Raw genomic sequence first — 26,587 nt, forward strand, 5'->3', positions numbered from 1 at the left:
GTATACGGTAACTACACGGAGCTTGTCACCAGAGTAGGAGGTTCGTAATGTTGTGTCAGAAAAGAGCGGGTTCGTCTATTGCCGGGACGCTATACTAGCGGACCTTCAATGTACGATTATGATCCGTCTCGGTGGTTCATTAGTTCCTGGCTGGCTTTCGATCCTATCGTTCTACCACCGCAGTATAATCCACTTGGTGCTTTCCTTCTGGAACTTCGCTGGAACTCTCAGATCTAGCTTAGGGTGTTGCCGATAGAACCACAGATCCCGTGTTTTGGATGGTAGGCTTCTCTATGGGCATATTGAACGGCTTGGGTCTGCGGCGTATCTTGAGCACTTGACAGATGGAGATTACCTTGATTCCGATGGAAATTTGCAAAAGTGTGCATAATCCCCTTTGTTAGTGCTCAGGCCTTTGACAAGGCTACATCTGTCACTTGTTAATCGGTAGAAATTACACTAGTAAACTCTTACAATTGACTCCTGAGTGCATCGTGAAGTTCAAAGAGCAATTCCGCTTTTCACGAATGTAACCCCCTGTAACTTGACATGATTGTTGATTAACATGATATACGATTAATATCATCTTTGACAAGATTACGGCGGTGCACCTATAGATTGAGAATTGAATAAATTAAATCAGATTAATTTGAGACAGAGAGGAGCCGCACAGAGATGGTTTAAACAGTTGATTAATAGAAGCTACGACTCAAATGCATGTATGTCTAGACCTTAGATCTATGAAGAGCATAAATCAAACTTTAAAATCAATAAATTCTATAGCACACACCATCTACCCATTCTCGAACGTGCAGAAATTTATTAATGAGCAGCGCCGTATGCAAACGAGTGAAATGAATGGTGGCAGGCATACCACAAGGGCAGGCGGAATGTGCGGAGGAAGTGCAGACAATCTGCAATAAGTAGCGGACCGCGGTAGGTATGAACGAGAGAATGAGGGACGAGTGCAAATGAATAAGGACAAACAAATACAAGTGACGGCAGGATGATCTAAGAGGGGAGTAATAATGAGTGGCAGCTGGTGCAAATGAGCAGGGACAAGCTTAAACAAGTAGAAACGCACATGGACGAGTGAAAACAAGTCCGAAGAAAACACACAGAGACAAGCGCGTCACCGGAGCAGCACAGATGTGCGATGCACATGTACTGGTAGGACAATCGCGAGGGAGGAAACAAAGTTCTATACAGTTGCTATCACCCTGCTGCAGAAACGCCATTATCACGCATATAATACTTACATGAATTGATGGGTTTTCCAAAAATTTTAGGGCGTGCTGACGCACGGCACGCCGTCATTAAACTCCATGCTAGTTGTGAGGAGTTAAAGGTGGAAAGTATATGGAGATGGTGGCAACTGTTCAGACCATCTTGCGGAGGCTGGAAAAATATAAAATATCATTGACTGGCCGCGGCAATGAATTACCAGATGGGCTGGTCAATGATGCGGCAGTAGAGCTGTTATGGACTTTGAGGGGTTGGACAGCCAAGCGAATTGAGGGAAATAAGAATAGAAAATAAGCATCAGAAGCTAGAATACATAGAAAAGCTGTAAAAATACCGCAGTTGTGCCTTCCTCGGGCATTTGTGTTTGCGAGGAGTCTTATGTGGGTAGCAAGGGATGTCGATGAATGCTTCGAGAAAGTCAGTAACGTCGTCGAAGGTAGTCAGGGCGTTCCGTTAGTATAGGTATTCAAAACACCTATCTCATATATAGTAGTTGGACCGCCCACAAACCGCCAAGATTACCAGGTAATTTGCTGATTTGGGGGGTTGGAGGTCTACGCTGCAAGATGTCTTGTCGCAACGATAGGAGTCATTAACCTAAGACTACCTTGCATGCATTTGACGCTTGCCTAGAATCGAAGTCCAGTATACATAGTCTGTTGCATTACGATGGGCAGCGTGGCGCCCAAAACTTGTGACGCCCAACGCTTAAGTCACAGTGTCAAGCCTAAGCTCGTCTTAGTCAGCAGCTGGCCCGTGACGCTACGGAGTCCGTGGGAGCTCTCACTTGCAACTCACTTGAATGCTCAATATGTTGTCCATCGCAAAATCTGCCCTGCGGCCCTCTCTGGCTCGGGCGTTCGCCACTCCCGCAACTAGCATGTCTCTCCACACTCTTCCGGACCTGCCTTATGCTTACAATGTTGGTGTCTTTTCATATATGAGCGCGGAGGATGCACCTGAAGTTTAATGGTTTAGGCTCTTGAGCCATACATCTCCGAGACAATAATGAAACTCCATCACACTAAGCATCATCAGACCTATGTCAATGGACTTAATGCTGCAGAGCAAGCTTATGCGCAGTCACCCTCCGTCAAGGAGAAGATTGCCTTACAGTCAGCACTGAAATTCAACGGCGGCGGTAAGGTTCCAAGGCTTTCTGTCTTGAAAGCTTGACTTCATGTCATATAGGCCACATCAACCATTCGTTGTTTTGGAAGAATCTTTCGCCCGCCAATGCTGACGGTGGCAACCTTTCCGACGGTCCTCTGAAAAAAGCCATCGAACGTGACTTCGGATCCGTGGAAGAATTTAAGAAAAAGTTCAATGCTGCTACAGCAGCTATCCAGGGCAGTGGATGGGGATGGCTCGTAAGACATTTTACAAATCGCATGATTTATATTGTTGACGTTAGCCTGCGAAGGGCTACAACTCCGTCACCAACATGCTTGAGATCGTTACGACCGCCAACCAAGATCCTTTACTTTGTACGTGGGCACTGAAATCTGTCTGTATACCCCTGACCTACTTACGCAGCTCATACACCCATTATCGGCGTTGACATTTGGGAGCATGTAAGTGTGACTGGTCATTAGCTTATGACAGTACACTGACGTCATCCGTTCACAGGCTTTCTACTTACAGGTATGCAACGACCTGGATTGAGATATATTTCACATTCATTTTTTTTTTCCTTTCACAGTACCAAAATGTCAAGGTAGATGTATGTGTCCCTCTCTTTGTTCGAGGATTACGGCTGACATGCACGTAGTACCTCGCTGCAATTTGGAACGTCGTCAACTTCAAAGAGGCAGAGCAAAGGTTGGCCGAGGCTACCAAGTAGCTCACTTGGTTTTTTTGCGTCGTTGCATAGTAAACTTCCGTCGCACAATGTGATACGTTCTTATGAAGTTGAACTACGCGTTGAAGTTGCAGTTAAGTGCCTACATATGTTGTCCACTTCCACTATATTACCTGCAACGAAATCCAGCTTTTTCGAGCTCTAGTGGAATACAAACCTTCCGTAGAAAACGGATTATACAGCAGTTTTCAGGGGAACAGTAATCAAGGTGTATTTCAGGTGTATTTCATGACAGCTGCTCTGCAGATTCCCCGATGAGGAGTTGGCAAGTTCAAGGTGTTCCAGACTATAACAGATAATTCACAGGGTAGGGAATTGACCCCGTCAGAACGTCGGCAATGTTGCACATGTTCAGAATGCCTATTCTGCAACTGTCTAGCATGGAACGGGCTAATCATATATCCAGCACTGCGTCTGGGCGTTTACACACAGTTCGTTTGCTATGATTTACGCAACTTCAGTTCATCCGAGGTTCGGTAGATGAACTAGCCCGATAGTTATGTGAGTGTTCTGCAGGGTCATGGCTGGGGCGGGCCCCGCCCCAAAATTAACTGTAGGTGCTGAAGCCTTCTCAGGCTGCAAATGATTGAAAATACCCGATGGCTCTTAACCATTGACATCCGTCGTCATTTGGTCCCAAGTTGCCCAAGCAGGCGTGGACTCTGGCGGAAATTAGGATCTTGAGGTTTGATAGATATTTTGTCCACGAATGACAGGGTACTTTCATCATCAACTAATAATCGCAAATGCAGTCGATATTTCCTGCTGATCCCCGTGGGCGATCATCAATAATCTTCTGGACAAAGTAGGTGCCTTATCCCCACGTCCACGTACGACAAGGAAACCCCAAAAATCGTGCATGTATGCAATGTACATTCTTCGAGAGCAAGCCATCTACGTGGTGAATATAGGCGACTATCCAGTAACCTCTTCCTTGCCGGGGTATTTTGGCACACGAGCTTTATTTGAAATGGCATGCTAAAGCGTACTAGATGGGCCAAATATAAAGTTTTCATTTCTCTATCTGCCTGATATGACTGACGTCGCTATAGAGGCCCTGACGTACTGACGTGCCCTGACATGCGCACAGCCTTTCCTTCATTATTATGTTTCCTTTCACTCTTAATATAGACGATACATAGAGCCTCCTGAAGCTTCCTGAGTCATCCGAGTGAGCTAAGTATCGCTGACCATCGATTACGAGACTGACACCGTCGCACCGCAGGATAGGCTCACTTCTACCACTATGTATGTATATTGCTGCAGGTAACCGAGAGTATTCTCTCAGGGACATCCCTTGTTCAATTTCCCCAAGGCCCGCCGCCGGTTAAGTAGTAATATCCCTTGACATAGTATCCGAGGCGGCGGGGGTGGCGCGATCCCTCGCGATCCACGTCCAGCTAATCCTGGCTGATCGCAGATATGTGATGATAAAACGTTCCCAGACACTGACACTAGTATGCAGATCCATGTCTCGTTATTGTTGAGAAGTGGGACTGAGCACAAGGAAAGGATCTTGATAGCGTCGGAACGCACCGAGTACATAGCTAGCTAGATCGTCATCAATGAACCATGTCACCACTCAAGTACTAACTGATGGTGGCGAAACCCGCTAATGTAGTTGATCATTAAGATAGATCGATTGGGTTATGATTAATCTGATCCCTTCATGTCGGACCCAGCGCGTTTCATTTCATCGTGCTCCCATCTGCCAATATTCAGCGCTAACCGGCACTAGGTAGCATTTTTGAATCCCGAGAAATGATCAAGTGATGGGCCTAAGTTAAAATTGATTGGGCATTCGACTTTGTAAATTGTTAGCCTTGTGTGGTCAGTCCTGAATCAAGAACACACGAACACTGCATCATGGTTTCAGGTAGTATGGTGTGGCGACAAGTGGGCGACGTGTTGCCACCAATTGGTCTCACAGCTCAGTGTTTAGCAATTCAACGTCTCATTTCATGAGATTCAGCCTGAGCTCCTCGCCGGGTAATATTAGATTGAGGAACGTTCTTGACATTTGATTGTGGAGAAATGCATATGGTGTTTGTACACTATAGGAGGAAGTTTTCTAGGCCGAAAATCGAGAAGGACTCATAGCGTCTGGCCAGATCGGATGTGATTTCATATTAGAGTTCTTCCCGGACTTTCCGCAGTTCTCTCGGCCACAGGTGGTTCGCTGGGCGACGACACCGAGATGATTGTAATAAGAACACCTTATGTCCATGACTCAGGGCTTGAACTGATAGATCCATGGATTTGCGGCAGAGACTAAAACATTTCGAGGAAAGCGAGCCTCCATACCGCACGTAAACGAACCTTCACACTATACATTGGTGTTGGTAACCGGACACACAGACAAACCCCTATGTCGCCTCCAGTACCTTCAATGTGGGACCCGTGTCTAGCGGGATACGCTGCACACATCGTTCGAACAAGAAATTAACGGATCAAATAACGATAAAAGAGAGAGATGTGAAGGCTAGAAGGGGCAAACGATACAACATATTCACGCCGTCAGCCGTCACCGGTCACCCACCGATTCGGTATAACGTGGAAGAAGACCAAACGCAGCTAAGCTTGATCACTGCTACGGAAGATCTTGGCTGACCAGGGCGATGATAGTCGGAATCGGCAAAGGTGTCGAGGTCATCATCAATCTGTATTTGCTGCCCTGACCCAAAAGACAAGGTGACCATACAGATTTAGCACAGATCGATCTCTGTGCGAGACCCCGGCCGAGTCTTGAATATTTGGATCCTGATGTTCGTAATAATCATATCTAATCCTTGTACTCGGGCATCGTCATAGAATGACGGCAGGCTGGCCAACTAGTAAGTACCGACGCGTGCAAAACGTGTGTACCCCACATTTTTGGCATCTGAAAATCCGATTCAGTTTGAATCTGACCGAATGTATACATGCACGATGCACCAGCGCGCTGTTATGCTCGCTGTTAGCGACGAGATATTTGGTGCGGCAGGGAGGTCCGACTAGCCGCCGACCAAGCATGAAGTATATTCCGGTATATTTACCCAGTGGGAAATCGGCATTCGGAATAATGGTTCGATTGGTACAATCACAGCAACTTCCGAAGACGAGTCTCGACGTTGTGGGCCTCAAATCAGAGTGGTTCGTCGTCCGGTATTAGCTGTGAAGATTGCACGACTGGTACTTGTTCACCGAAAAGAAGGCTCTCAAACCAGCTTAAACCACGCTGGCGGCACGTTGCTACCTCGTGTTCTTCTCATGCCGTTCACACATCCCGGCATATGGTCTTAATGAAAAGTTTGGTCGGTTGGCGCTGTCTCTTGTCTTTCTCGCTATAATGCGGCGCAAAGCACAACCGAGCACTTGTCAGCATCCGCGTTTCAAGTTGCAGAAGTCGGACCCACACTTCTATTCCCGTCACCACCCTTAGATCTAGATTCCTTGCCAGGTGACAACTACACAATGTGAAGGAGAGTCAGGTCGCCGATCTCCTTTAATCCATCAAGGAGATCAAAGAATGAGATCAAGCATCTCGCATTACAAGACAACGTGAGCCTAGACGTCCCGGCTCAAGCATCGTAGACATATTCGGTGAGTCTTTCCGTGCCCTTCGCAATCAAAGATATCCCAGAATTTCCTCATCCATCCTCATTTGAGCACCCCTCAAACCAGTTAGAACCAACTGACATGTCAGCAGGCTTTACACTCTTCTTATCTCCAAGACACCGACCGGTTGCCGATTTTGGAATCAATCAAGGGTGCCAATGGGTCGTCCTTCACGTGTATATGTGTAATGATATACTACTAGCGACGATGATGCATGTGGGCGTCGCCTCCTCAATTTATGTCTTTTTTATGAACTTTCGTTTAAGTCCAGCTTCGGATAGGACTTATGAAGACCCCTCCCTTTCGGTTTTTGAATAAGAAGGGCCAGATCTTCTCTCCTCCTCCACTGTAACCCAAGTACCCATTCTCAGCAAGTCTGAGCTGTATATTCTGTGTAACACTGTCCTCATAATCATCATGCAACGATTCGAATCCCTTCCGCCGCAGTTTTACCTTCAGGATCTAACCGCCATCACTGGCCGGGTCTGCGAGCTCAGAGTCAATCCCCACCAAGCCGAGGCCGACCGTGCAGCGCGTTCATGGTTCACCCAGTGTGTATCATTCACTGTCTATGGGTTATATTTGCTCTAACACAGTTTTAGAATAAGTGTGTACAATGATAGGATGAAGTCAAAGTTCCTCAACTACGGCAAATTCGATCTCTTTGCCGCGTTAAGCTTTCCAGATGCCGACTCCATGCATCTTGAAACTTGTCTTATGTTCTTTTTTTGGGCTTTTTCGGTGCGCAAGCTAGTCGTGATTCATGAGGTTCTATCAATTCTCATCCTGAATTTTAGACCGATGATCTTTCTGATGAAGGCGACATGCAGTCAAAACCTGACGCAGTGCAAGCTGGACATGACATCTCTGTCAGTGTTTACACCAACCCAGACAGTTCCCGTCCACAATATCCATATGCTGCAATGTTATACGAGTATGTATTCTTGTTGCTAAAACCTGTGACGTTACTGATGCCGGTTATCTAGCTTGCTAACGCGATTCCGCGGGACATCTACCATTGGAGCCTATCAACGGCAAGTCAACGCTGTAATTTAAGGGCTTGTATTCTGATGTGGAACCCCGTTCAGGTTCATTAGGGCATTTGAGGCCTGGAGTAGCTCTCAAGTAACACAATCTCGCAACCGTTCTCAAGATCGAATGCCCTCGGTTGACGAATTTATTCTCATGCGTCGTGCGACTATCGGCGGCGCTCTTGTTGAAGGTGAGAATATTTCGCATCCCCCTCGGCCTTACATGTTGCTGAAAGTGTCACTTCAGCTATGGTCGAGTATTCTCTTGACCTGGATCTTCCGGACATTGTCTTTGAAAATCCTATCATCAAAGCGATGTCAGACGCGACAACCGACCTTATGACATGGCCAAATGTTCGTTATTCATTCATTTGATCTTTTGACTTAGAGGCTCATGTTTCCTCTTGGAACAGGACCTTTGTTCTTTTAATGTGAGGAAAACGATATTGACCACTACTAGATCATACTAACTTTTTTTCCTCCTCAGAAAGAACAGTCTGACGGCGATTACCAAAACCTTGTCTTCTGTATCATGCATGAACGCGATGTCGGCTTGCAAGAAGCCATTAACATTCTCACCGAGATGTTGAATCAACGCGTGGACGACTATATCAAATTCAAGAGTCAGCTTCCGTCGTTCGGTGCCGACGTGGATGCCGAGCTGCAAAGATACCTTCACGCGCTGGAAAACTTCGTGCAGGGGACCGTCCTGTGGTATTACCTCAGCCCGAGTAAGTGCCGAGCCTCACCTTCTTGACAGCAAACTTGACACGGTCTGTTGTACAGGGTACTTCCGTGGCGTTGATGTCACAAATCGCGAGAACCTCGTCGTGCCACTTTTCGAGAAAGGAGCATTCTGATTCTAATGCATAGCGTTCTGTGATATGCTTTGTTTTATGTTGTAAATAAACGCGGAGTTCTCGATGACACATCTAATGTTGTTGTACCTCTATACGTACTTATCCACTATCACTCAATTAATGGCCTGTTTGTTTATGTTCAGCGGCCAGTCTGAAGTGTAGACATTTTATGCGCCAATATATCGCATAAATGTTGTTGCATGGCTGTGCGGCAGCTGCCAAATGTTCCTGTCAGGAAAATCAGCTACCAAGAGTACCGCATCTGGAACACCATTTCGAGGTTGAATCTTCATAATCTAATCAACGCCAAGAAATGAAGTCTCCTTCAAGTGAATCAAAGGACATGGCATCAATCCGTACGAGAACGTCATATAGTTCCGTTGGCGATTTAAGTAAAACAAATCGTTTACACTGAACCAGATTACTATAGTAAGTGCTAGGCTGCTAGCTAGTAGCAGCTAACACTGTGACCTGGATAACGTACTAGTTAGTTATGTCATGACTTCTGCCGCGTAACAATTTTCAACGCTCTGCCAGTTCTGGGGTCTTTGAGTTGTTCTTCAAGTCAAGCACGCAGTATGTAAAAGGCTGGCAGGCAAGGACCCACGAGCCACAACTGATAGAATTCTCAGTTGGAGCTTCCGGTAATGGTCATTCAAAAATATTACCTTTCCCTGTGGGAAGTTTTCTGAGAATTCACCCTTAAGCTTTCGGTCTCCCCAACACGCGACTCGCCGGAATCACTGGCCATGACAGGCGATTGAGAAATAATCCCGGTGTGTCGCACTTTCACTTTCATTACCGCGTCTGCCAATTTAGCAAGTCTAAGGTCTCCATTTCCTAGTCACAGAAAACTAGTTCTGACCGATAATGGATGACTAGTGACTTCCCACAGCGATTAGAACGCTGTTCTGGTCATAAACGACGTCTCGTGCCAACGTGCCGCGGTCTTTTGCAAGTCCGCATGTCAAACTGACCCACTGAGTTCTAGGTTGATATCTAGAAGCGTGCTCTTCTTGCTCGTCGGCGTTCACGGCGTCGTGCGATTCTTCGGCTCCTGAAAAAAAGACTGCACCAAGTACAGTCATCCTGCGCCTCCGGAATTCTCCTTCGTCATCTATCCTCCACCAGCTCAAGCATTGCTGGTGTAGATCCGCGTCGCTGTCCATATTTAGGTTAACTTTAAAACATGTGTCTATATGTTGATGTACTGTCTCCGACGAATAAGGTTTGAAACGATGTCTAGGATTTTAAACGCTGCGTCCTGGGAAGTCATCGATAATCCATTAGCCATATTATTGTGTCCAGTGGAGCAGCATTCCTGCATAAAAAGGGGTCTGTCTTTCATCGTCTGATAAGGAGAAGAGATCGTTCTCAAACAGAAAGATGTCATAGCTCATTTTTTTCGCACATTTATAATCGCGCGCCAGGCAGAAATTATGTCCGTCCAGAGTGACATACTTATGGCATCTGTCATATTGCTCGCGCTTGGTATCCTGAAAACAATTTTGCCATCAGTTCAGTGTACTGTCTAAAGCGGTGTCAGCTCAAGTCTCGTGAGTCAGGGTCTAGTCCATCTCACCAGGATTTCCCCTCCCGTCTACTCTCTCTTTCAAAGCACTAAATCAAGATGATCGAAAGGTCTGTCATACTTTAAGTTGCCAAGGCTCAAGCCCAGATGGGCCAGACTGTCAGCAGATTTCTTTCCAGTCGGTAGTACATCCTCCAGTACTTCCCCCTCCTAGTAATTACTGAGTCCCCGACACCCTCAGGCTAATACCAGTTAGCCATTGCGATATGTACAGCTTAGGTATCGAAATACCTCAGTGGAAGGATAAACGAATTAGACCACAACTCAAGGTGCAAGAACAGAGCGATGTGAGAAGTGTTGAACTTGCCAGTGGTTCATATTCATTCAACAAACATAGATCCCGAGTTCAGACGGGCCCCCCGTATTTCTCCCAGACGCGACCTGAGGCTGTCAGATAAATCTCATTGGACATGTCTTACCTGCGAAATATTCGAGAACAGCCTAGGTTCCACAACCATGACTCGGAGAGACATACTGCTATGCGATAGTTAGTACGCTCACGTCGTGATGATTGTCTGGAGAAGTCATCTCGCAGCTGATCAAAATGTAGGGCAGGGTACACATGGGTATAAAATTGCTGTTAGAGCCTCTCGACTCAGCAGAAAACGAGTGCTCATACCGAAACATTCAAGTAGAGGTAGTTTCACCCGAGCTGTCGGCTTCTCCATCAGACTGTTTTTTCAAACTCCGTTAGCCCGATCATTTCGCAGTCGACAAATCACCATTGGAGCCGAGTAAGGTGTCACGTGCAAAATATGCTTGGCATGGGGATGTTGCCACTAGTGCAGTACTTGTCCTGAAGGAAGCGATCCATCATGACCTCTAAACGCAACTACTTTGGTAAAGGCTCTGTCGTGGTTGCCACTGAGGATGGCAACCCAGTTCGACGCCTGGCAATTACTTCTGACAACCTCGTAACTCAACCATTCAAGGGCATCGACATCATTCCCGATGTCATCGATTACGCGGCCAGAACACATGGCATGAAAGATGCTGTGGGTTGGCGTGACATCGTCGACATTCATGAGGAAGAGAAGGAAGTAAAGAAGATGGTCAATGGAAAGGAAGTTACTGAGAAGAAGACGTGGAAGTATTTCCAGCTCAGTGACTACAAGTATCTCAATTTCCTAGACGTCCAAGAGCGAGTTTCGGCTCTTGCACGAGGTCTTATTCACCATCAAATCACGAAGGATGACATATTCAATATCTATGCTCAGACGAGGTATGCTTGATTTGCTGCGGAAACCTGTATGGCTGACGCGTAGCATAGCGTAAACTGGCAGCTCATGTCTCATGCGTGCACAACAATTGGAATTCCTGTGGCCACTGCTTACGATACCCTCGGCGAATCTGGACTCACACATTCATTGAACGAGCCCAATTGCGTTGGTGTTTTCACCAATGCTGACCTCCTCGCCACCCTGAAGAATGTGCTACTTAATACCCCATCGGTCAGGTTCATAGTCTATGACGGTGACGCCAAGCCATTACTTCTCGATGATATCCGCAACATCAGGGAAAACGTAGTCATTCTCTCCATCGATGAACTGCGTGAGATTGGTGCGGAGCAATCCAAGGAGGGTTTGAAGGAGCGGAGACCATCCAAAGACGATGTGGCCCTTATCATGTATACCAGCGGCACTACCGGGGCTCCTAAGGGTGTGGTTCTCACTCACGGCAACGTCATCGCCTCTGTCGGTGCTGTGTACACGCTTCTTGGCCATCATCTTACTGCCGATGACACTTTCCTGGCGTATCTCCCGCTCGCCCATATTCTTGAATACATCGTGGAGCTTATTTTATTCTTCGTCGGCATGAAGACAGGCTACGGCCGCGTAAAGACCCTTACAGATGCATCTGTACGCCAATGCAAGGGTGACATTGTTACGTTTCGCCCCAGCATCATGGTTGGCGTGCCTGCTGTGTGGGAGCTGATCCGTAAGGGAATTACCACCAAGATTAACGCCAGCGGCTCCCTGAAGAAGACCATCTTCAACGGGGCGATGGCGGCCAAGAAGGCTGAGGTTCCCGTTCTTAGCCAGCTGGCAGATGCTGTTGTGTTTAATAACATCAAGCAAGCCACCGGAGGACGGCTCCGTCTCGCATTGAGTGGTGGCGCTGCTCTTAGCAAAGAAACTCAGGAGTTCTTGTCCATTGCACTCGTCACTATGCTCCAAGGTCCGTAATTTCCCAAGCCGATTTGCGATAATTGACGTAAATGAGGGCAGGTTACGGTATGACTGAGTCTTGTGGAATGTGCGCCATCTTGCCCCCGGAGCTTATGCAATATCGCTCGGTTGGACTGCCTGTTCCTTCAGCTGAAATAAAGCTCCTGGATGTCCCTGAAGCGGGCTACAAGTCGACCAACAATCCTCCCCAGGGAGAAGTTTGTATTAGGGGTCCGTCAGTCACCAAAGGATACTACAAGCGGGATGACCTCAACAACGATGAGTCGATCTTCACTAAGGATGGTTGGCTTAGGACTGGTGATGTCGGTCAGTGGAATGCTGATGGAACTATTTCTCTGATTGACAGGTAATCTGACCTCCCGGACAATCTATTTCGTCTGATATACATTCATTTCAGGATTAAGAATCTCATCAAGTTGCAGGGCGGCGAGGTGTGTTAAATTGTCTTTTTTTTGCCACAGATCTCCTGATCTACCGTTTTCAGTACATAGCCCTTGAACAACTTGAATCGACGTACAAGTCATGCTCCCTTGTGGCGAACATCTGTGTATACGCAAATGCTGAAGCCAAACAACCCATTGGTATCATCATCCCTCATGAGGCCAATCTGCGCCATGCTCTCGAAGCCAAGTCCAACCTCGCAGATGCGAGCACTCAGTTATCGGATTTATGCACCAACAAAGTGGTGCAAGATCTCATCCTCAAGGAGTGCAATGCTCTCGGGAAAAAGAATGGCTTCAAAGCGATGGAGATTCTAGAAGCTGTCATTCTGACGTCAGAGGAGTGGACGCCCGAAAGCGGCCTTGTTACCGCAGCACAGAAGGTACAACGCTCAAAGGTTGCGAAGAAATTTGAGAAGGAGATTAAGGTGAGCTTCAACCTTTATGCTTTTCGGCCTTCCGTTGACGACAGCTATAATAGGCAGCATATGGTGTCCAGTGATTTCATGTATTTTGGTCGACCAACTACTTGTGTTTTGATTTCTCGATTCACCTGACTCTTTGACAATTCCACATATTGTACATATTGTATGTTTTAGTCGGATTTTGTAGCATGATAGATTGTGCAGTCCATATTCGCTTCTACGGATTTTGCTGAGCAGAGTGGGTGCTATGTATAGTGTGAGTAGTGTTTGGCTGCGGTTCCTCTGCAATTGGGTCTTGTATGGTCAGACTAGAGGATGCGGTGCTGTGATGGCTTATATAAGTGGTCCCAACCCGCGCGCAAGAAGCCAGCGGTCAAACGCAGTCACCGTGTTCTTCTGCTTCTCACCTCTCTTCTTTACCTGGGCTTCATTCTCATCACAATACTCATTATACACCTTTTTGTTCTCTAACGCTCCTTGTAATTGTTGATTTTTCATCGCGGCTAGCGCGCAGTCTTGCCTCCGTCTTCCATTAGTCCGAATAATCTGACCGTTCACAGCACAGCAACATTTATGTCGTCCCAAAACCCGGTATGTATATTTTATTCCTCTGCTCGAGTACTGGTTCGCAAGTCTTACATTCCGGCGCCTTGTTTCCCCCAGTAGATTCGCAGAAAACTTGTCATTGTCGGTGACGGCACGTAACCGCAGCCCTTTGTTTCTGGACATGTCCGGCTGAACTCAGGCTGCCAATCACAGGTGCTTGTGGGAAGACCTCCCTACTATGTTCTTTTGCGCTGGGAGAATTTCCAAAGGAATATGTGAGTCCCTAGACACCGTTGTGGCATGTGCCTACTGAGCATAACTGATCACAATTTCAAGCAACCGAGTAAGCTCTCTTTGGAGAGGCACGTTGTCCGGCATTTGCTTACCCCTTGATGCTCTCAGCTATATTTGAGAACTACGTCGCGGAAATCAGGCTAGATGGTAAACCTGTGCAATTGGCACTTTGGGATACTGCGTTTGTGTCTTCTCTTCTTACACCAAACTTCTCTTGTATCTAACTAATTGCGTCACACAGAGGGCAAGAAGAGTATGAAGTAAGATATTGACATTTCATCACCGGGTCTTTCCGCTTGCTCATCACCTCTGCGTCAGCGTTTACGACCACTGTCCTACTCCAAGTCACATGTTATTTTAATTGCTTTTGCTATCGACACCCCAGATTCTCTGGATAACGTATCTGTAAAAGTAGGTTTATATCGACACGTTTTCTTGGCACGCGTGTCGATCCCTGATCCGTCCTGCCTAGTGGATCGAAGAAGTTCGGAGCATATGTGGCCCAACCATCCCAATTCTGCTCGTTGGGTGTAAAGCCGACCTGCGTCCATCTCCGAATTCTCCTGATATTGGCAACTTCGTCTCGCGTGCTGAAGCTGAACGCGTAGCATCTATGATTGGTGCACGCGCTTACAAGGAGTGCTCTGCCCTCAAGATTGAGGGTGTGGATGATGTTTTCGAGGCTGCCACTCGAGCAAGCATGCTCATGAGGGAGGGTGTGCCTTCTTCCGCTCATCACCGAAGGAAGAACAGTGGGCGTAGTGGTGAAGCGTCTAACGGAGACTCAACTGGTGGCAGCTGGAAGTGCTGCGTTGTCTGCTGATAACTGCACTTACCCGCGTTCATTTCGGGCTTATACATAGCTCTGTTCGGATGCATCCTATGGACTAGCTTCAGCCCTTGCACATACGTGATATGACGCGATGTTCTCGCCTTGATTTCGATCTGGAGCTAACTTGTTCACATTGCACCCACCTTTTCCAAGTAGTCCGCTAATATCACAGGATCTCATTTGTCTGATTTTTGTTCAATGCATAGCATACTTTTCTTTTTCGTTCGTTTGGCGCACGCCCTACACGCTATGTCAAAGATAAGTCTTGGACTAGGTTCATGTTTAGACTTCGGATTGTACGTAGCATTTTATACATGCGATATCTGCACACTGGAGAAGTTGGATAAATTGGTTAAACACAGGCCAAGTAAGGTGAAATTGTCCCCGGCTTTATTGTCTCCGACTTGTAAATGTTGTCAACCCGCGTGACAATAGGCTTCGACGACCCTGTCCACCGCATCACTCTTGGATAATCCAAAAAGGTTGAGGGTTCGAACGAGCTAAGTGAGGGGGGTCAACCAGCGCGTGAGTGAGACGTGGGGCCACGGCAGCAGACACAGCTGCTTTGGCACCTCGGCAGACACTGTCCGACTAGAACAACCGATCGGAAGCGTATGCCCGCTAGAGGGGCGGTCGAAACATTATCATAAAAATTATAAGAGACTAACCGTGTTCGACACCGACTGCTTTGACAGCATAGGTCAGAACAGAGTGCCCGTTATCGTCGAGCTTGTGGAATTGGCTATAGAGATAGAGTGGTGTATCTTAGAGTTGAATGAATGGTTAATACATACTTGGCAGTGTTCTTGTGTGCAAAGATAGTGTCAGGCATGCATTCGGTAATGACAGAGAGGCCGACACTCGCAAGTTAGCAGCCAATCCAACGAACAGGCAGTCAGCGCTCAGCGCCCATTGAATCAAGCCCCATCATGACTAGATGACTGATTCATTCGGAGTCGTTCCTTCGACGTTTCATGCAGCTATCCTGGAATAGATGGTCAGTGCCTTAGGAGGCCCCGTCATGATAGCTAGAAGGCTTACACAGGTTGATGCAACCACCTGATGGAATACATGGCAAATTGAAACCTGTGGTTCTGAACAGGAACAGACTCTGGTGGCGGCGCCCGCTTACATGGTGTTACGCTCAAGTATATGGTTATTTAAAGCAGTTTCCCCTGAAATCACGAACACTGCGGACAAATTAAGGATGTGGGTTATTTCCTACACATCATTTCCAGTACGAGCTAGCCGTAAATGTAACCGCCGCAGTATACCTGTGTAGATGTAAGATGTGGAATGAACCACAACATCCAAGTTTTTTTGCTGTTGGATCCCGAATGTATGCCATCTGGGTTTCTATCAATTGACTTCTGCTAACCAAGATCCGAAGGAGCAAATAGTAGTGCCTCCTGCTTTCGAGGTGGGACGATAACCGGTCTCAACTCGGACGCCGAGCTGTCAAAGAAGTTTCAGTTCATTATTCAAACTGAGCGCTCCCATCATTACCTCGGAGTCTGGAAAAAAAGGTTGTCGCGGAAAGTCTGTTGCCACACTGTCATTGACTGTGGGCATCGTAGTACAATTGCAGTAGGTCGCGTTCATTTCTTCATGAGCAGCGATTCAGAATGTGATGGACAAATACGTGCATTATCGGTAAACGAAAGAGGTAATGTTTGACTTTGAACTTTGAAATAATTCTTTAGCTGCACGTATAATCTAGAAATAATATCTGCCACACCCTTGACGTGTACAGCCAGTCTAAAGGAAATCTATTAAAGAACGTGTCAAAAAATATTTATCGCAAAGGCCTGGAGCTTGTATTGCCAGTGCTGGAATAAAAATAGGAAAAGTCATCAACAGTTCTCGTTACGCTTGAGCTTCCCGACAGACGAGCTCAGTCGATGCGTCCACGGGAGAGGTCGTACATCCATCCGTGCACAGTGACTTTCTTGACATTCGGGTCCGCCCACGCAGTAGTAATCGGTTCCGACTTGCAGATATTGTCGACCTGCATAATGATATTGGTTTCAACGACCTTGTTCAACGCTTCATTTTCAGAGCACGCGGAGAGGTCGAGGGATTGAACGCGCGCGATGAGGGGGCTTAGCCAGCGTGTGAGTGGGGTGTATCGGGTTGGGACGCGCCGGTGTCGGCGGCTGCATCTTTGGCTGCTTGCAGACAAGCAGCAGCACCTCCGCAGTAGGTATGACCGACGAGGACGACTGTTGACGATGTATACCCGTTAGAGGAAGAATCGAAACCTTATCATGAGAACAGTAAGAAACTCGCCGTGTTCGACGCCGACTACTTTGACAGCATAGATAAGGACGGAGAGTGCGCTATCATCGTTGAGGTGGAATTGGCTGCAAAAATAGTCGTGAGCTCCATAGCCCCAGAGTTCAATGAATTGTTGTTCATACGTACTTGGCGATGTTTCTGTGCACAAAGATATCACCAGGCTTGGAGGATGTGATGACTGATTCCGGCACCCGCGAGTCGGAGCAGCCAATCCAAAGGACCTGAAATCATACTCGTAAATGGAGTTCAAGGGCGTACGATGGGAATACCTTGGGGCTCTGGCCGGTGGCCGACTGAGAAAAAAAATTCGGTGTGTTCTTGATTACGCTTTGCGCCCACTCCTCATTGGCATTGAGTAGGGTTTGGATGGACTCGTGAGACATGTTGCGGGGAGTGAGAGGCAAAGAGGGCGGTCGGACAGACTCGGACGTATATAACCCTAACTTAAGCGACTTGTGCTCTTATATTGCACTGCCGCCGCTTACTCGGACGAACAACAAGGAAAGATAAGTTCCACAAGTAATTTAGTCTATTGATTTTAGTCTACTGATGTATGCTCTGATATAGCTTTACTTATAACTACGCGATCTGATCCTGTTGTTGCGTAGATTCTTGGGTCGGTCAATCTCCAATAACCTCCAAAATGACCAAAGCTCGTCCGGCAAGCCGAGTTCTTCCAACATTTCCTTATTTGATGGACCAGAGCTATGGGCCATATGGTCCTCATCCTTCCTCCTGCATGCTTAGAGCCCATCTTGAGGGATGCCGACAAATGCACGAACAGCTTCTCGCTTGGCATCAGTGTCTCCTTTGATGGGCAGACCATAAGCCTTGAGAATAGCCTCGTAGCGCTCCTCTAAATGACACCATGCGATCAGCGGACCATTTCAAAACCCAAGAAAAAAACTGCACTGACTTGTGATATGCTCGAATTCTCCCCTAGTGGCAGGGAAGTTCGGCGGTGGCTTGCCATCGGCTCCAACGGGCGCCTTGAGTAGCGTCTTCAAAGCTGTTGACCGAGCGTTGTTCAAACGCGCAGGAAGTCGCTGTTGGCTGTGATAGACAGAAAAAGTACGTCAGCCTCCATATAGTTCATCTAAGATACTAACGTACTCAATTTCCACAATCTTCTTGAGTGCCTCGATCTTCTTATCCAACTCTTCGAACGCAGGTCCCTTATCCGTGTTCAGCTCCGTAAACTGCTGTTGCAAAGCAGCAAACTCAGCTGCGAGGCGATCTTGTGTGCTCTCAATCGATGCGAGTTTCGACTTGAGAACCGCAAACTCAGCTGACATGTCATTGCCGCTGAATGCCGTGGAAGGAACAAGTGCGAGTGCTTGTGACGCAGCTGCTATCTGGTCAGCCATCGCTGAGAATGATGCGGAGAGACGGTGTGGCCATAGTGGCGCATTCAAGCTGGCGTAGTCAAAAGGTGGAGTTCCCAGCGAGACGTCGATAGTCGGCGCCGACGACCCAGGGCGGGACTCTTCTGAATAATGGCTGATTGGCGACCTAGGTTCCCTGCTATACATGGTGGTGAATGATCAATTCTGACACCGCCAAAGACTCAGTTCTTGAAGAATTTATGGCAGGAAAGAAGGGGCGCGGCTGGGCTGAGCAGCGGGAAGTTCCAAGCTCACGGACACAGGAACATGAGATTGGATATGTTATCATCAATAGAATTCTCATACGATGTGCGAGAAATTTTCTGTCAATGGCACTGAGGGCTGAAAGGATGTACGCCTATTGGACATGCCATGCCAACGGATGTGAACTGGCTATGAACCGTGAGCGAAGGTATGCTATATACGCAAGTCTACTGGTGCTCGGGAATTCACTGCTGTACACCCGGTGTGCGAATCTAGAACAAACAGCCGGGAACCATAGTTGTGTTGTCCCAGGTTGCCCCCACGGTGAATCTCAGACGTGGACTCTGGCAGAACCGGCTTATCGTATATAATTGTAAGATGTAACTACCAACAAAATCATAGATGATATCACTCCTAGAGAGATGGTCAAATCGCCGTCAGTTTCCCAGATTCATTAGACCTGCATGCATCGTATGTTGTACCATTTAGGCAATTTGGGATCTCAGTACAGTGCTCTAGCGCTCACTGCTCAGCGGCCCTCAGTCACCATTCCCCATTCTTCGAGCGAACTCTCGAAGCACCACTTTCTGGTGACCCTCAACAGTAGGGTGTAATTGTTGAATGTTCACAAATTACTTCATATTATTCCACTCTGAGAAATGAAATGAAATATCCACGACGGATACACATGGCTGTGATTGATTCATCTCGTTGCGTTCACCAGGTATACGTTCTTATCTCCAAGTCCTTGCCTAATAGATCGACAAGATTAGCCTATCATATAGGATTTAAATATAAAATCGCGCCACCAAACACCCACCAGTGGTTTACGACCTGCTGACGGATACCTGCATAGTAAAGCCAGGGATGACCTTCGGGGTAGGCCAGCCCCGCTAGGTCGTTCCAGAGCATTAACATAAACATACAGGGTTCAAGAGAACGATATCAATACCGGCAGAATGATAAATAGGAGCTGCGCAGGGTAGGTAATGCGGATATTTTCCAGGAGTCTTGTAGACGAGACAACGGCAGTGAGTACGAGAAGACAAGCAAAACACAAGGTAAGAACCTGATAGAACGCAGACGCCGTAATGTTATTTCCGCTGTCGTTAGTACTAACCGGAGCCGCATCAAAGTCAGCGTCATTATTAGCGGCCACGTTGCAAGGAAGGGATAGCAAAGATCTAGATTGGAACACACCTGATTATATGTACGACATACTAGGTGGCAGCGGGGTAGTCTCGCTTGAAGTTCGCAAGGGGTCTGTTCTCTTCCGGAGATTTGCGTAACATTAATTCGAGAAGATCAGATTTACCATAGTATTTTCTGTCTTTGGAACCACCGCGAGGTCGTAAGAGTAGCTCAAAGGAGACAAAGGGAAAGGCTGAACTTGGAAGAATTGAGATGAATTTTCGTGAATATTTCCGTAGAAGTTGATACCCAACGGGACCAGGCACCAGGCCCGAGTGCACTGAGCAGTGCGAATGAGCGCAATGTAGACTGGCTGAGAGGGTGATTCCAGGTCGAGCCTGAATGCTATGTTCACTTCTGAAGTACTCAGATGGCCAGACTCGGTCGACGCCCAACAGAAGGTATTGGCCCTACGTCCGTACTACCTGAGACGTGCGTGATACCTCAAGTACTTACAGTAGACAGTGAGTTTCCAATGCACTGGAAAGCAATATGGGATGGCTCATACGGAAGAAGACTGGCACCCTACATAGTTAAAGGAGGTGCGGTTAACCGACGAGACACCCGCTCCCATTTTGACGGGCTCACCGCACGCATTGAGCTCAATGCTCTCGATATTCATGTGGTTGTCTTTCCATCCCATCGAGTTGACACTAACTACTACTTCCGATGCAGAGAAGAGGCCGCCGAAAGGGACGACATTGACCCCTTGTGTGGCGTTGAAGCCTGTAAAATTCCCGTAGTTTACTGACGCACCCAACAAAACTTGTAGGGGCCAAGGTCCAATGTCAAGTTGGAGAGGTTCTGCACATTTATCTTGAAGCCAGAGCCGGTCCTATCGCTCAATAAGCTGAACCAGAACCGCCAGCTCCCCTTGTGCTTCAAAGTTACAAGTGGTGCTTCTGCACAGAAGATAATGCACGTCCTTTCGATGAAAGCGTAGGTGGCGGTACGGACTGACTGTCGAGCTAAGGAATTACCGGTCGTGAATACTACAGTGCATAGAAATAGAGTACTGGCCTGGGAGGTAGGGGAAGAACATACTAGTTCGATACCCTTGAATGTCGAGCATGGGACTGTATAGAAATCAATCTCAAAGACGAGTTTGAGGCGACAGTATCTCAATCGAAAGAATCTGTGGTCTGGGAAGTGCTGGCCAGGGTTGGTTCAGCGAGTTCCTTGTTCAGCTGCACGCTCTACTCAGTTGCCTCAAGTTTCAGCTCGATAATGGTAGTGAGCACTCGCGGACTTGGAAACTTCCATTCTTTAACTTGCCAAAGCCTATGTATATTTGCCATACATAGGTCCTGGGTCGAACCTGTGACTAGTGGCCAATGGCCGTGTCGTGGAAGTGGCATCTCTTCATGTCGGCCTAAGTAACTTCATCAGCGAGGGAGGCTGATGACCGAGTATCTCTTTCGTGTGGTCAAATATTTTAAATCGTTCATGCTGTAGTATTTCATTCGAGTTTGGGAAAAGATCCGTGGACCTGTTATGCATTTATAGGTGACGCACATCCACATCAGTTAGATTGCATGCTCTTGGCGACTCACATCACACCATATTTCTGTGAGGTCCACAAGCTAAGTTTATGGTTCTGCGATGGTTGGAGCGGTATGAGATCAAATACCCAGAAGCACTGCTAAAAAGGCATACTATAATAGCTCATCTGTGGTGCGTGGTGGAGCGCAAATACTAGATTTACAATTTGTACGGGCCATCTTGCTATGGCCTTGAAGGTCGTAAACAACCAAACATGGGCTCACAAGCAGTCACTGAACAATAAAGAGATCGTGGCGAGCGCCTGGCCATTCCGTCGGTTTTGTATCTCTCCCTATATGAGATATGGGACGTTTAGGGGGAAGTCGAGGTATGTCTACAAACCACTAATCAGCAGTCAGTGCACGTAGAGGAAGCACGAACAAGCGATCCACGGCGGTGTGTTCGATTGACGGGAAAAACTGGCAGATTCCCGATTCTAGTAGTTGGTGAGTTCCGAGTCAGTGCGTCCGAGTCCAAGAGGTTTTTGAGTCTGGGGTCACAACGGAGAAGAAATAAATCCTAGGGGAAAATTAACGATTGCTTCATCTGCGAAGAATCCTAGAGTCAGATCATATAGGAGGAAGACAGTCATTCCTTCTATCTGAGCATAGTCAACACACTGTTACACAGTGATGGCAGCCCGATACAACGACTTGAACATTACATAATCAATTAATATGCACCATTTATATTAATATATTATATATGTTAGCCAATATTCATTAAAATCGTTCGTTTATATACTCAACACCAACTCGCTGTGCGACAAGTTACAACCTCTGTTACAATACGGTCGATGGTGGGTGCTCGCCTGTGCTTGCTTTGGGTCTTTTCATGATTCTGATCTGACGCCATCGTTATGATGCGGCTGCAGCAGAAGTTAAATAACGTCGACTCATAAATTCGGTTGACAAGCTATGACGAGACTTTGAAGGAATCTGTCGTCTAGCAGGTGTTGGGCCACTGCAGTGATGTTACAAGAAGTATGACATTACGCTTCCGGACTGTAACTGACTTGTCCTCTTATAAAATCGTTGTACACTCAAATTAATCTAGTACCGCGTACACCCGGCCCCCCGTCTTCCCAACAGCCAGCTTTGCGACTGTAAACTATTATCCATCATGGTTTCTTCACGCCACACATTCTCCCTATGATGGACCTTCATTTCTCCATGAATCGTTTGGACAATACACAACATAATCTAGATGTCACTTTGTTTATCTAGGACAAATCTAACAGCCATGATCTGGTGTCCATCTCACACTTGGGAATTCCATCAAGCTTGTTATCGTGCCGCCCAGGAAATTAAACCGGGTCGTGGAGGAGCAGACAAGGAGATCATCGCCCTGGTCGGGAACTCAGGCACCCTCCTTTACCTGGCAGTATTCATGGGTATCATCTTCACTGGATTGCTTGTATGTGAATGTATTTCTAAAACAACGTTCTGACCACAGCTATTTTAAGCTATTCCCCATGTACCCTAGCAATAAACATGATGTAGAAAACGAACTGCCCTTGTTTGATCACGACTCTCCACACTCTCGGTTCCTAATCGGAAGGGATTTCGAGTCTCCGGGCACTCAAACGAGCCACCTGCAGCTTGACAAGATGTCGGCACTAAACGACCTATGGGGCATGCTCGTCAGGAGTTCTCCAAACGAAGCCTTTCTTCCATATCGTCCCCCAGCTTCACAGTCGTCTGAGAACAACATAATATTCTGCTTGTGTTCCTCAGGCAGCACTGGCTTCCCAAGCCTCATTTCAATCTCTAACTTGACTGTGATTCACTGGTCCTTATCCCGTGAGTCACTGAAACAATCTGTGCAACATAAATGGCTAAGATGGTTCTAGCACACATCCTTGAACACATCGACTTTCCCATTCCCATCCGTGTTGGTTGTGCACCATTGCCATAGTTTTATATCCTGGTTTATATATTCAGCTACTCACGCCGGTAGCCCCCATCGACAGCGTGTCTATTTACCCACCCGCATTCCTCCAAGATCCATTGGCGACCCCTTATAATTTCCAACTCGCAAAATATCTTGGACTCTGTGATCAAGACGAAATCGAACACTTTAGCAGTTGTGCGCAGCGTCCTGGAGTAATGGGTGTTGTCGCAGAATGCTGTTGATATCCACAAGACTCGATTGTGTTGTATGTTATACGTTCATTATTAGAGTTTTCAGATAAGGAATGGCTCATGTTGTCTGTAGTAACAGGTCTTTGCTAGCGGTCCGCTCGCACCCAAGATAGAAGATGCCCTAGCGAATGCAGGAGTCAAGCTATCTCTATTTACGGTGCTACAGAATTTTGGGACATCACTTGCTTCTTCCGAAATGAAGTTGAGCAAATATCGTGGGACTGGGTGCGATTTGGACCAAACTCTAAGAAAAGGTGAGTTCCTCAGGACGACAGTGTATGTGAATGCCAAGTTTTGGTAGGTCTCGACCTTTATGTTCCCTCTCAGTTGCTGAACACTTGCTCGCAGACAGCTCCGACGCATCATGTATCAGCGGAGAATCTCTCGGACGTCCAAGGTTATACTTTTTTAGATGTGTTTGTCAAGCATCCAACAGTCGAGGGTATGCGGAGGGCGTAAGACCGAAACTCGCACCATCCATATTCATACAGCTTTCTAATGTTGTCCTTGCAACGTAGGAAGTATTGATGACGTGTTAGTACTCTCATCCGGTGAAAAGACAACAAGAGCTCTCATAGAGAGCACCATTGCCGCCGATATCTACGCCAACGGTACCGTCATGTTCGGTTGGGGACGCAACCACCTCAGAATCCTCATAGAGCCCCGAGCGGGGCATGAAATAGACGTTGATGACGAGAAGCGGCCTGCCGAGTTCAGGATTGGAGTTTGGTAAGCTCGTGCCGTATACATTTGCTACCGTCGAGTCTGACGATGCCAGTGATGGCCAGATGTAGAGGAAGTGAATCAGGAGGCTCATACCTCCAGCAGGATCTTCGAGGACATGATTCTTGTAACACGCAGTGTAAAGCCCATGCTGCGAGCTAGAAAGGGAACTGTCAAGCTGTACCCTATGCGCATTTCATACATCTGCCAATGCGCAAAAATGACATTCATAGGCGACAGATACGAAAAGGTGGATGGCAGCACCACAGCAGGCAGTAATGTGTCTTTGCTTACGAACTGGACTACGGATGACGTTGAGAGCTGGCTCATGGTCCACGCTATTGCTGTGAATGCCGCCAACGTGGCTGATCCTTTTGTACTCAAGGCGTTGACAGGTAGGTCGAGGGCGAATTAAGGCTTATGCTCTACTGACCACATGCGTCTAGTCTGTCTGCGACATCTCTCGGAAACCGCATCCTTAATTTCCTCAGGTCGTCTTTGGATCGTGACATCTAGGCATCAGTACAGATCGAGCAGAAAGTCATTTTCAAATCCTTCGATTAGCCGGCCCGCGAGCAGCATCATTAATGCAATATCGTCACGAAACGGTCCAAGCGCCGTTGATGCCAAAACTGACATCGAGAACATGATCAAGAAGTATTCAGTCGGATTTGGTAGCTCTGTCAGAGATGACTCCATTATTCTGATCGACGGACGCAGGCGAGACGATCACATGGTCATCTTGACTGGGTCCACGGGTGGTTTTGGCTCATACCTGCTTTCATCTCTGCTCCAGCGTGGTGACGTGTCCGCGGTACATGCCTTCAATTGTCCATCAAGGGAAGTGGCGTCGAACGACCAACGACAGAAAATTGGTTTCGAAGGACGCGGTCTGGATATCACCCTTCTGCACTTGGAGAAACCAGTGTATGTAGAAACTGATACCTCTCACGATGACCTGGGTCTCGATGAGCAATTGTATCAGAAGGTTTGCTTTCATTACCAGTTTGACTAAAACAGTCGAATTCCATTTAAACATGACATTGACCTGCGCGTATGTACTGGTATTGTCGTCATTAGAGCCTCAAGTGAGGGGAACGCGGAATTTTTATAGACCTCGCACTATCTTCTCCGCGCCATCCAAAGCCGGGTTTCATGTTCACCACTTCCACGTCAACTGCTCAAGGCTGGGATAGAGCAAATGGACCTTTCCTGGGAGAAGTCCAGTACGACACGCGCATAGTTGCAGAAGGCTCTGGCTGCGCCGCGAGCAAATATCAAAGGGTAAGTTGTATGCTGCTTCTAGGTGTGCAAATCTGACAAACACTGCTAAACAAGGTGAGCAAGTTGCCGGCAAAAAATTGATCAAACATCCGAAGGGCCCCCACGAGCTTGGTCAACAGAATGACTGCCGATCATCGTCAAGTCGAGTGTCAGTCTAGGTGGACTTCCGGAAGCCCGGTGGATAAGTGTATGTGTTTTTCCTGAAGGTACCCATCATTGACACACGGTCCAACTTCTAACCTGGATCCCTCCCCACGCTGTATCAAATGCTATTCTTGATGTGGCTTTCGCGGAAGAAGAGCCTCCCATTGTGGTTAATCTCGTACACCGAGGCCGATAGCGTGGGGGGCAGTTATGCGGCCTGTTGCACACGCCATAGTTGAGCATAAGACCACAAGCGTCCCATTGCCTCTCGTTCCATTCTTGGCGTGGCTTGAAAACCTTGAATCGAGTGCCAAGGACGCGAGGAAGGAAAATATTAAGCGCATCGTACGTGTGTTCCAATGACTAGCATAATGTTTTCCCACCTGACTTCGATTGCAGCCTGCTATCAAGCTTCTGGGCTTCATGTGTTTCATGACACGATCAGATATCCGATCAGGGCGTCTGGCGAGGTGCCTTCAGAAGTGGGTGACTCTACTCCATTCGCCACGGATGTGGCTCAGCAAGTCAGTCCGACGGTCGAGGAGCTGAAGCCGCTGTCATCGGCAGATGCAGTACAGTAGGTGGACTATTGGGCGGCGGTGGGGATGTTCAAAGGAATGGGCAATCTCTGTATTTGCTTCTAACGCAACGTGGTTACTTGGAACTTGGGGATAGTGTACTAATATGTAGTTGGAGTCACCTCAGGGCCATCTTACCCTTTTAGGTGTTTTCGTCATGCATGCGTGCATGCAGCTTCCGAA

At 47.4% G+C, this 26,587-nt stretch overlaps 10 protein-coding genes across 10 annotated transcripts; 7 read left to right on the plus strand and 3 right to left on the minus strand.

Annotated features, from left to right (window-relative positions):
• The first annotated feature begins 1,965 nt into the window (after window positions 1-1,965).
• DFJ58DRAFT_65321 (manganese superoxide dismutase) lies at window positions 1,966-3,205 on the plus strand. The gene is made up of 8 exons (XM_041381727.1): window positions 1,966-2,167; window positions 2,224-2,386; window positions 2,437-2,615; window positions 2,669-2,732; window positions 2,782-2,819; window positions 2,875-2,889; window positions 2,948-2,968; window positions 3,017-3,205. Exons 1-8 carry the CDS (start codon window positions 2,048-2,050, stop codon window positions 3,086-3,088), a joined length of 672 nt encoding a protein of 223 aa, XP_041248663.1. The 5' UTR covers window positions 1,966-2,047; the 3' UTR covers window positions 3,089-3,205.
• Window positions 3,206-7,120: 3,915 nt separating this feature from the next.
• On the plus strand, window positions 7,121-8,594 carry DFJ58DRAFT_653440 (isoprenoid synthase domain-containing protein; the record flags this gene model as incomplete). The annotated part of the gene is made up of 9 exons (XM_041381742.1): window positions 7,121-7,254; window positions 7,306-7,444; window positions 7,501-7,637; window positions 7,690-7,750; window positions 7,811-7,925; window positions 7,982-8,088; window positions 8,148-8,165; window positions 8,222-8,465; window positions 8,521-8,594. The coding sequence occupies 9 exons, from the start codon at window positions 7,121-7,123 to the stop codon at window positions 8,592-8,594; spliced, it is 1,029 nt and encodes a 342-aa protein (XP_041248664.1).
• A 2,349-nt stretch (window positions 8,595-10,943) lies between these two features.
• Window positions 10,944-13,550, plus strand: DFJ58DRAFT_766320 (uncharacterized protein). The gene is made up of 6 exons (XM_041388787.1): window positions 10,944-11,407; window positions 11,456-12,363; window positions 12,414-12,720; window positions 12,772-12,805; window positions 12,859-13,242; window positions 13,296-13,550. The coding sequence occupies exons 1-6, from the start codon at window positions 11,001-11,003 to the stop codon at window positions 13,314-13,316; spliced, it is 2,061 nt and encodes a 686-aa protein (XP_041248665.1). The 5' UTR covers window positions 10,944-11,000; the 3' UTR covers window positions 13,317-13,550.
• A 30-nt stretch (window positions 13,551-13,580) lies between these two features.
• DFJ58DRAFT_766327 (ras family-domain-containing protein) lies at window positions 13,581-15,260 on the plus strand. The gene is made up of 8 exons (XM_041388788.1): window positions 13,581-13,830; window positions 13,906-13,936; window positions 13,999-14,060; window positions 14,122-14,128; window positions 14,188-14,260; window positions 14,321-14,339; window positions 14,398-14,490; window positions 14,552-15,260. The coding sequence occupies exons 1-8, from the start codon at window positions 13,813-13,815 to the stop codon at window positions 14,900-14,902; spliced, it is 654 nt and encodes a 217-aa protein (XP_041248666.1). The 5' UTR covers window positions 13,581-13,812; the 3' UTR covers window positions 14,903-15,260.
• A 1,215-nt stretch (window positions 15,261-16,475) lies between these two features.
• DFJ58DRAFT_766333 (carbonic anhydrase) lies at window positions 16,476-17,629 on the minus strand. Its single transcript, XM_041388789.1, has 5 exons — window positions 17,479-17,629; window positions 17,336-17,430; window positions 17,201-17,274; window positions 17,052-17,133; window positions 16,476-17,013 (listed from the first exon to the last, which is right to left on the minus strand). Exons 1-5 carry the CDS (start codon window positions 17,590-17,592, stop codon window positions 16,806-16,808), a joined length of 573 nt encoding a protein of 190 aa, XP_041248667.1. The 5' UTR covers window positions 17,593-17,629; the 3' UTR covers window positions 16,476-16,805.
• A 56-nt stretch (window positions 17,630-17,685) lies between these two features.
• Window positions 17,686-19,006, minus strand: DFJ58DRAFT_766336 (uncharacterized protein). The gene is made up of 4 exons (XM_041388790.1): window positions 18,728-19,006; window positions 18,323-18,643; window positions 18,126-18,262; window positions 17,686-18,065 (listed from the first exon to the last, which is right to left on the minus strand). Exons 1-4 carry the CDS (start codon window positions 18,739-18,741, stop codon window positions 17,953-17,955), a joined length of 585 nt encoding a protein of 194 aa, XP_041248668.1. The 5' UTR covers window positions 18,742-19,006; the 3' UTR covers window positions 17,686-17,952.
• A 449-nt stretch (window positions 19,007-19,455) lies between these two features.
• DFJ58DRAFT_766347 (uncharacterized protein) lies at window positions 19,456-20,097 on the minus strand. Its single transcript, XM_041388791.1, has 3 exons — window positions 19,751-20,097; window positions 19,619-19,691; window positions 19,456-19,550 (listed from the first exon to the last, which is right to left on the minus strand). Exons 1-3 carry the CDS (start codon window positions 19,942-19,944, stop codon window positions 19,533-19,535), a joined length of 285 nt encoding a protein of 94 aa, XP_041248669.1. The 5' UTR covers window positions 19,945-20,097; the 3' UTR covers window positions 19,456-19,532.
• A 2,676-nt stretch (window positions 20,098-22,773) lies between these two features.
• On the plus strand, window positions 22,774-25,413 carry DFJ58DRAFT_723325 (uncharacterized protein; the record flags this gene model as incomplete). The annotated part of the gene is made up of 9 exons (XM_041384986.1): window positions 22,774-22,947; window positions 22,997-23,333; window positions 23,384-23,424; window positions 23,475-23,636; window positions 23,755-23,929; window positions 23,977-24,117; window positions 24,194-24,404; window positions 24,504-24,793; window positions 24,845-25,413. 9 exons carry the CDS (start codon window positions 22,774-22,776, stop codon window positions 25,411-25,413), a joined length of 2,100 nt encoding a protein of 699 aa, XP_041248670.1.
• Window positions 25,414-25,512: 99 nt separating this feature from the next.
• DFJ58DRAFT_766363 (uncharacterized protein) lies at window positions 25,513-25,758 on the plus strand. Its single transcript, XM_041388792.1, has one exon. The coding sequence runs from the start codon at window positions 25,554-25,556 to the stop codon at window positions 25,716-25,718; it is 165 nt and encodes a 54-aa protein (XP_041248671.1). The 5' UTR covers window positions 25,513-25,553; the 3' UTR covers window positions 25,719-25,758.
• Window positions 25,759-26,036: 278 nt separating this feature from the next.
• Window positions 26,037-26,407, plus strand: DFJ58DRAFT_723326 (uncharacterized protein; the record flags this gene model as incomplete). The annotated part of the gene is made up of 2 exons (XM_041384987.1): window positions 26,037-26,175; window positions 26,226-26,407. 2 exons carry the CDS (start codon window positions 26,037-26,039, stop codon window positions 26,405-26,407), a joined length of 321 nt encoding a protein of 106 aa, XP_041248672.1.
• Window positions 26,408-26,587: the final 180 nt, after the last annotated feature.

The sequence above is a fragment of the Suillus subalutaceus genome (assembly GCF_016647625.1).
Source record: "Suillus subalutaceus strain FC151 chromosome Unknown DFJ58scaffold_12, whole genome shotgun sequence".
In the NCBI taxonomy this organism is placed as follows: domain Eukaryota; kingdom Fungi; phylum Basidiomycota; class Agaricomycetes; order Boletales; family Suillaceae; genus Suillus; species Suillus subalutaceus.

Bases quoted from the DNA above. Each gene is read 5' to 3' on its own strand.
- DFJ58DRAFT_65321 (XM_041381727.1), top strand. From the start codon at position 2,048: ATGCTCAATATGTTGTCCATCGCAAAATCTGCCCTGCGGCCCTCTCTG. The intron at 2,387-2,436 runs GTAAGGTTCCAA...CATGTCATATAG, and splicing joins ACTGAAATTCAACGGCGGCG to GCCACATCAACCATTCGTTG. The intron at 2,733-2,781 runs GTACGTGGGCAC...CTACTTACGCAG, and splicing joins CAACCAAGATCCTTTACTTT to CTCATACACCCATTATCGGC.
- DFJ58DRAFT_766320 (XM_041388787.1), top strand. From the start codon at position 11,001: ATGACCTCTAAACGCAACTACTTTGGTAAAGGCTCTGTCGTGGTTGCC. The intron at 12,806-12,858 runs GTGTGTTAAATT...TACCGTTTTCAG, and splicing joins TCAAGTTGCAGGGCGGCGAG to TACATAGCCCTTGAACAACT. The intron at 13,243-13,295 runs GTGAGCTTCAAC...CAGCTATAATAG, and splicing joins AATTTGAGAAGGAGATTAAG to GCAGCATATGGTGTCCAGTG.
- DFJ58DRAFT_766327 (XM_041388788.1), top strand. The intron at 13,937-13,998 runs GCACGTAACCGC...TGCCAATCACAG, and splicing joins ACTTGTCATTGTCGGTGACG to GTGCTTGTGGGAAGACCTCC. The intron at 14,491-14,551 runs GTAGGTTTATAT...CGTCCTGCCTAG, and splicing joins TGGATAACGTATCTGTAAAA to TGGATCGAAGAAGTTCGGAG.
- DFJ58DRAFT_766333 (XM_041388789.1), bottom strand. From the start codon at position 17,592: ATGTCTCACGAGTCCATCCAAACCCTACTCAATGCCAATGAGGAGTGG. The intron at 17,134-17,200 runs GCGAGTTTCTTA...CATCGTCAACAG, and splicing joins AGTAGTCGGCGTCGAACACG to TCGTCCTCGTCGGTCATACC. The intron at 17,014-17,051 runs GTCCCAACCCGA...ACGCTGGCTAAG, and splicing joins GCAGCCGCCGACACCGGCGC to CCCCCTCATCGCGCGCGTTC.
- DFJ58DRAFT_766336 (XM_041388790.1), bottom strand. The intron at 18,263-18,322 runs GTACGTTAGTAT...TGTCTATCACAG, and splicing joins AAGAAGATTGTGGAAATTGA to CCAACAGCGACTTCCTGCGC. The intron at 18,066-18,125 runs GTCAGTGCAGTT...GGTGTCATTTAG, and splicing joins AGAATTCGAGCATATCACAA to AGGAGCGCTACGAGGCTATT.
- DFJ58DRAFT_766347 (XM_041388791.1), bottom strand. From the start codon at position 19,944: ATGACGCTGACTTTGATGCGGCTCCGGTTAGTACTAACGACAGCGGAA. The intron at 19,692-19,750 runs GTATTGATATCG...GGAACGACCTAG, and splicing joins TCCTATTTATCATTCTGCCG to CGGGGCTGGCCTACCCCGAA.
- DFJ58DRAFT_766363 (XM_041388792.1), top strand. From the start codon at position 25,554: ATGTTCACCACTTCCACGTCAACTGCTCAAGGCTGGGATAGAGCAAAT.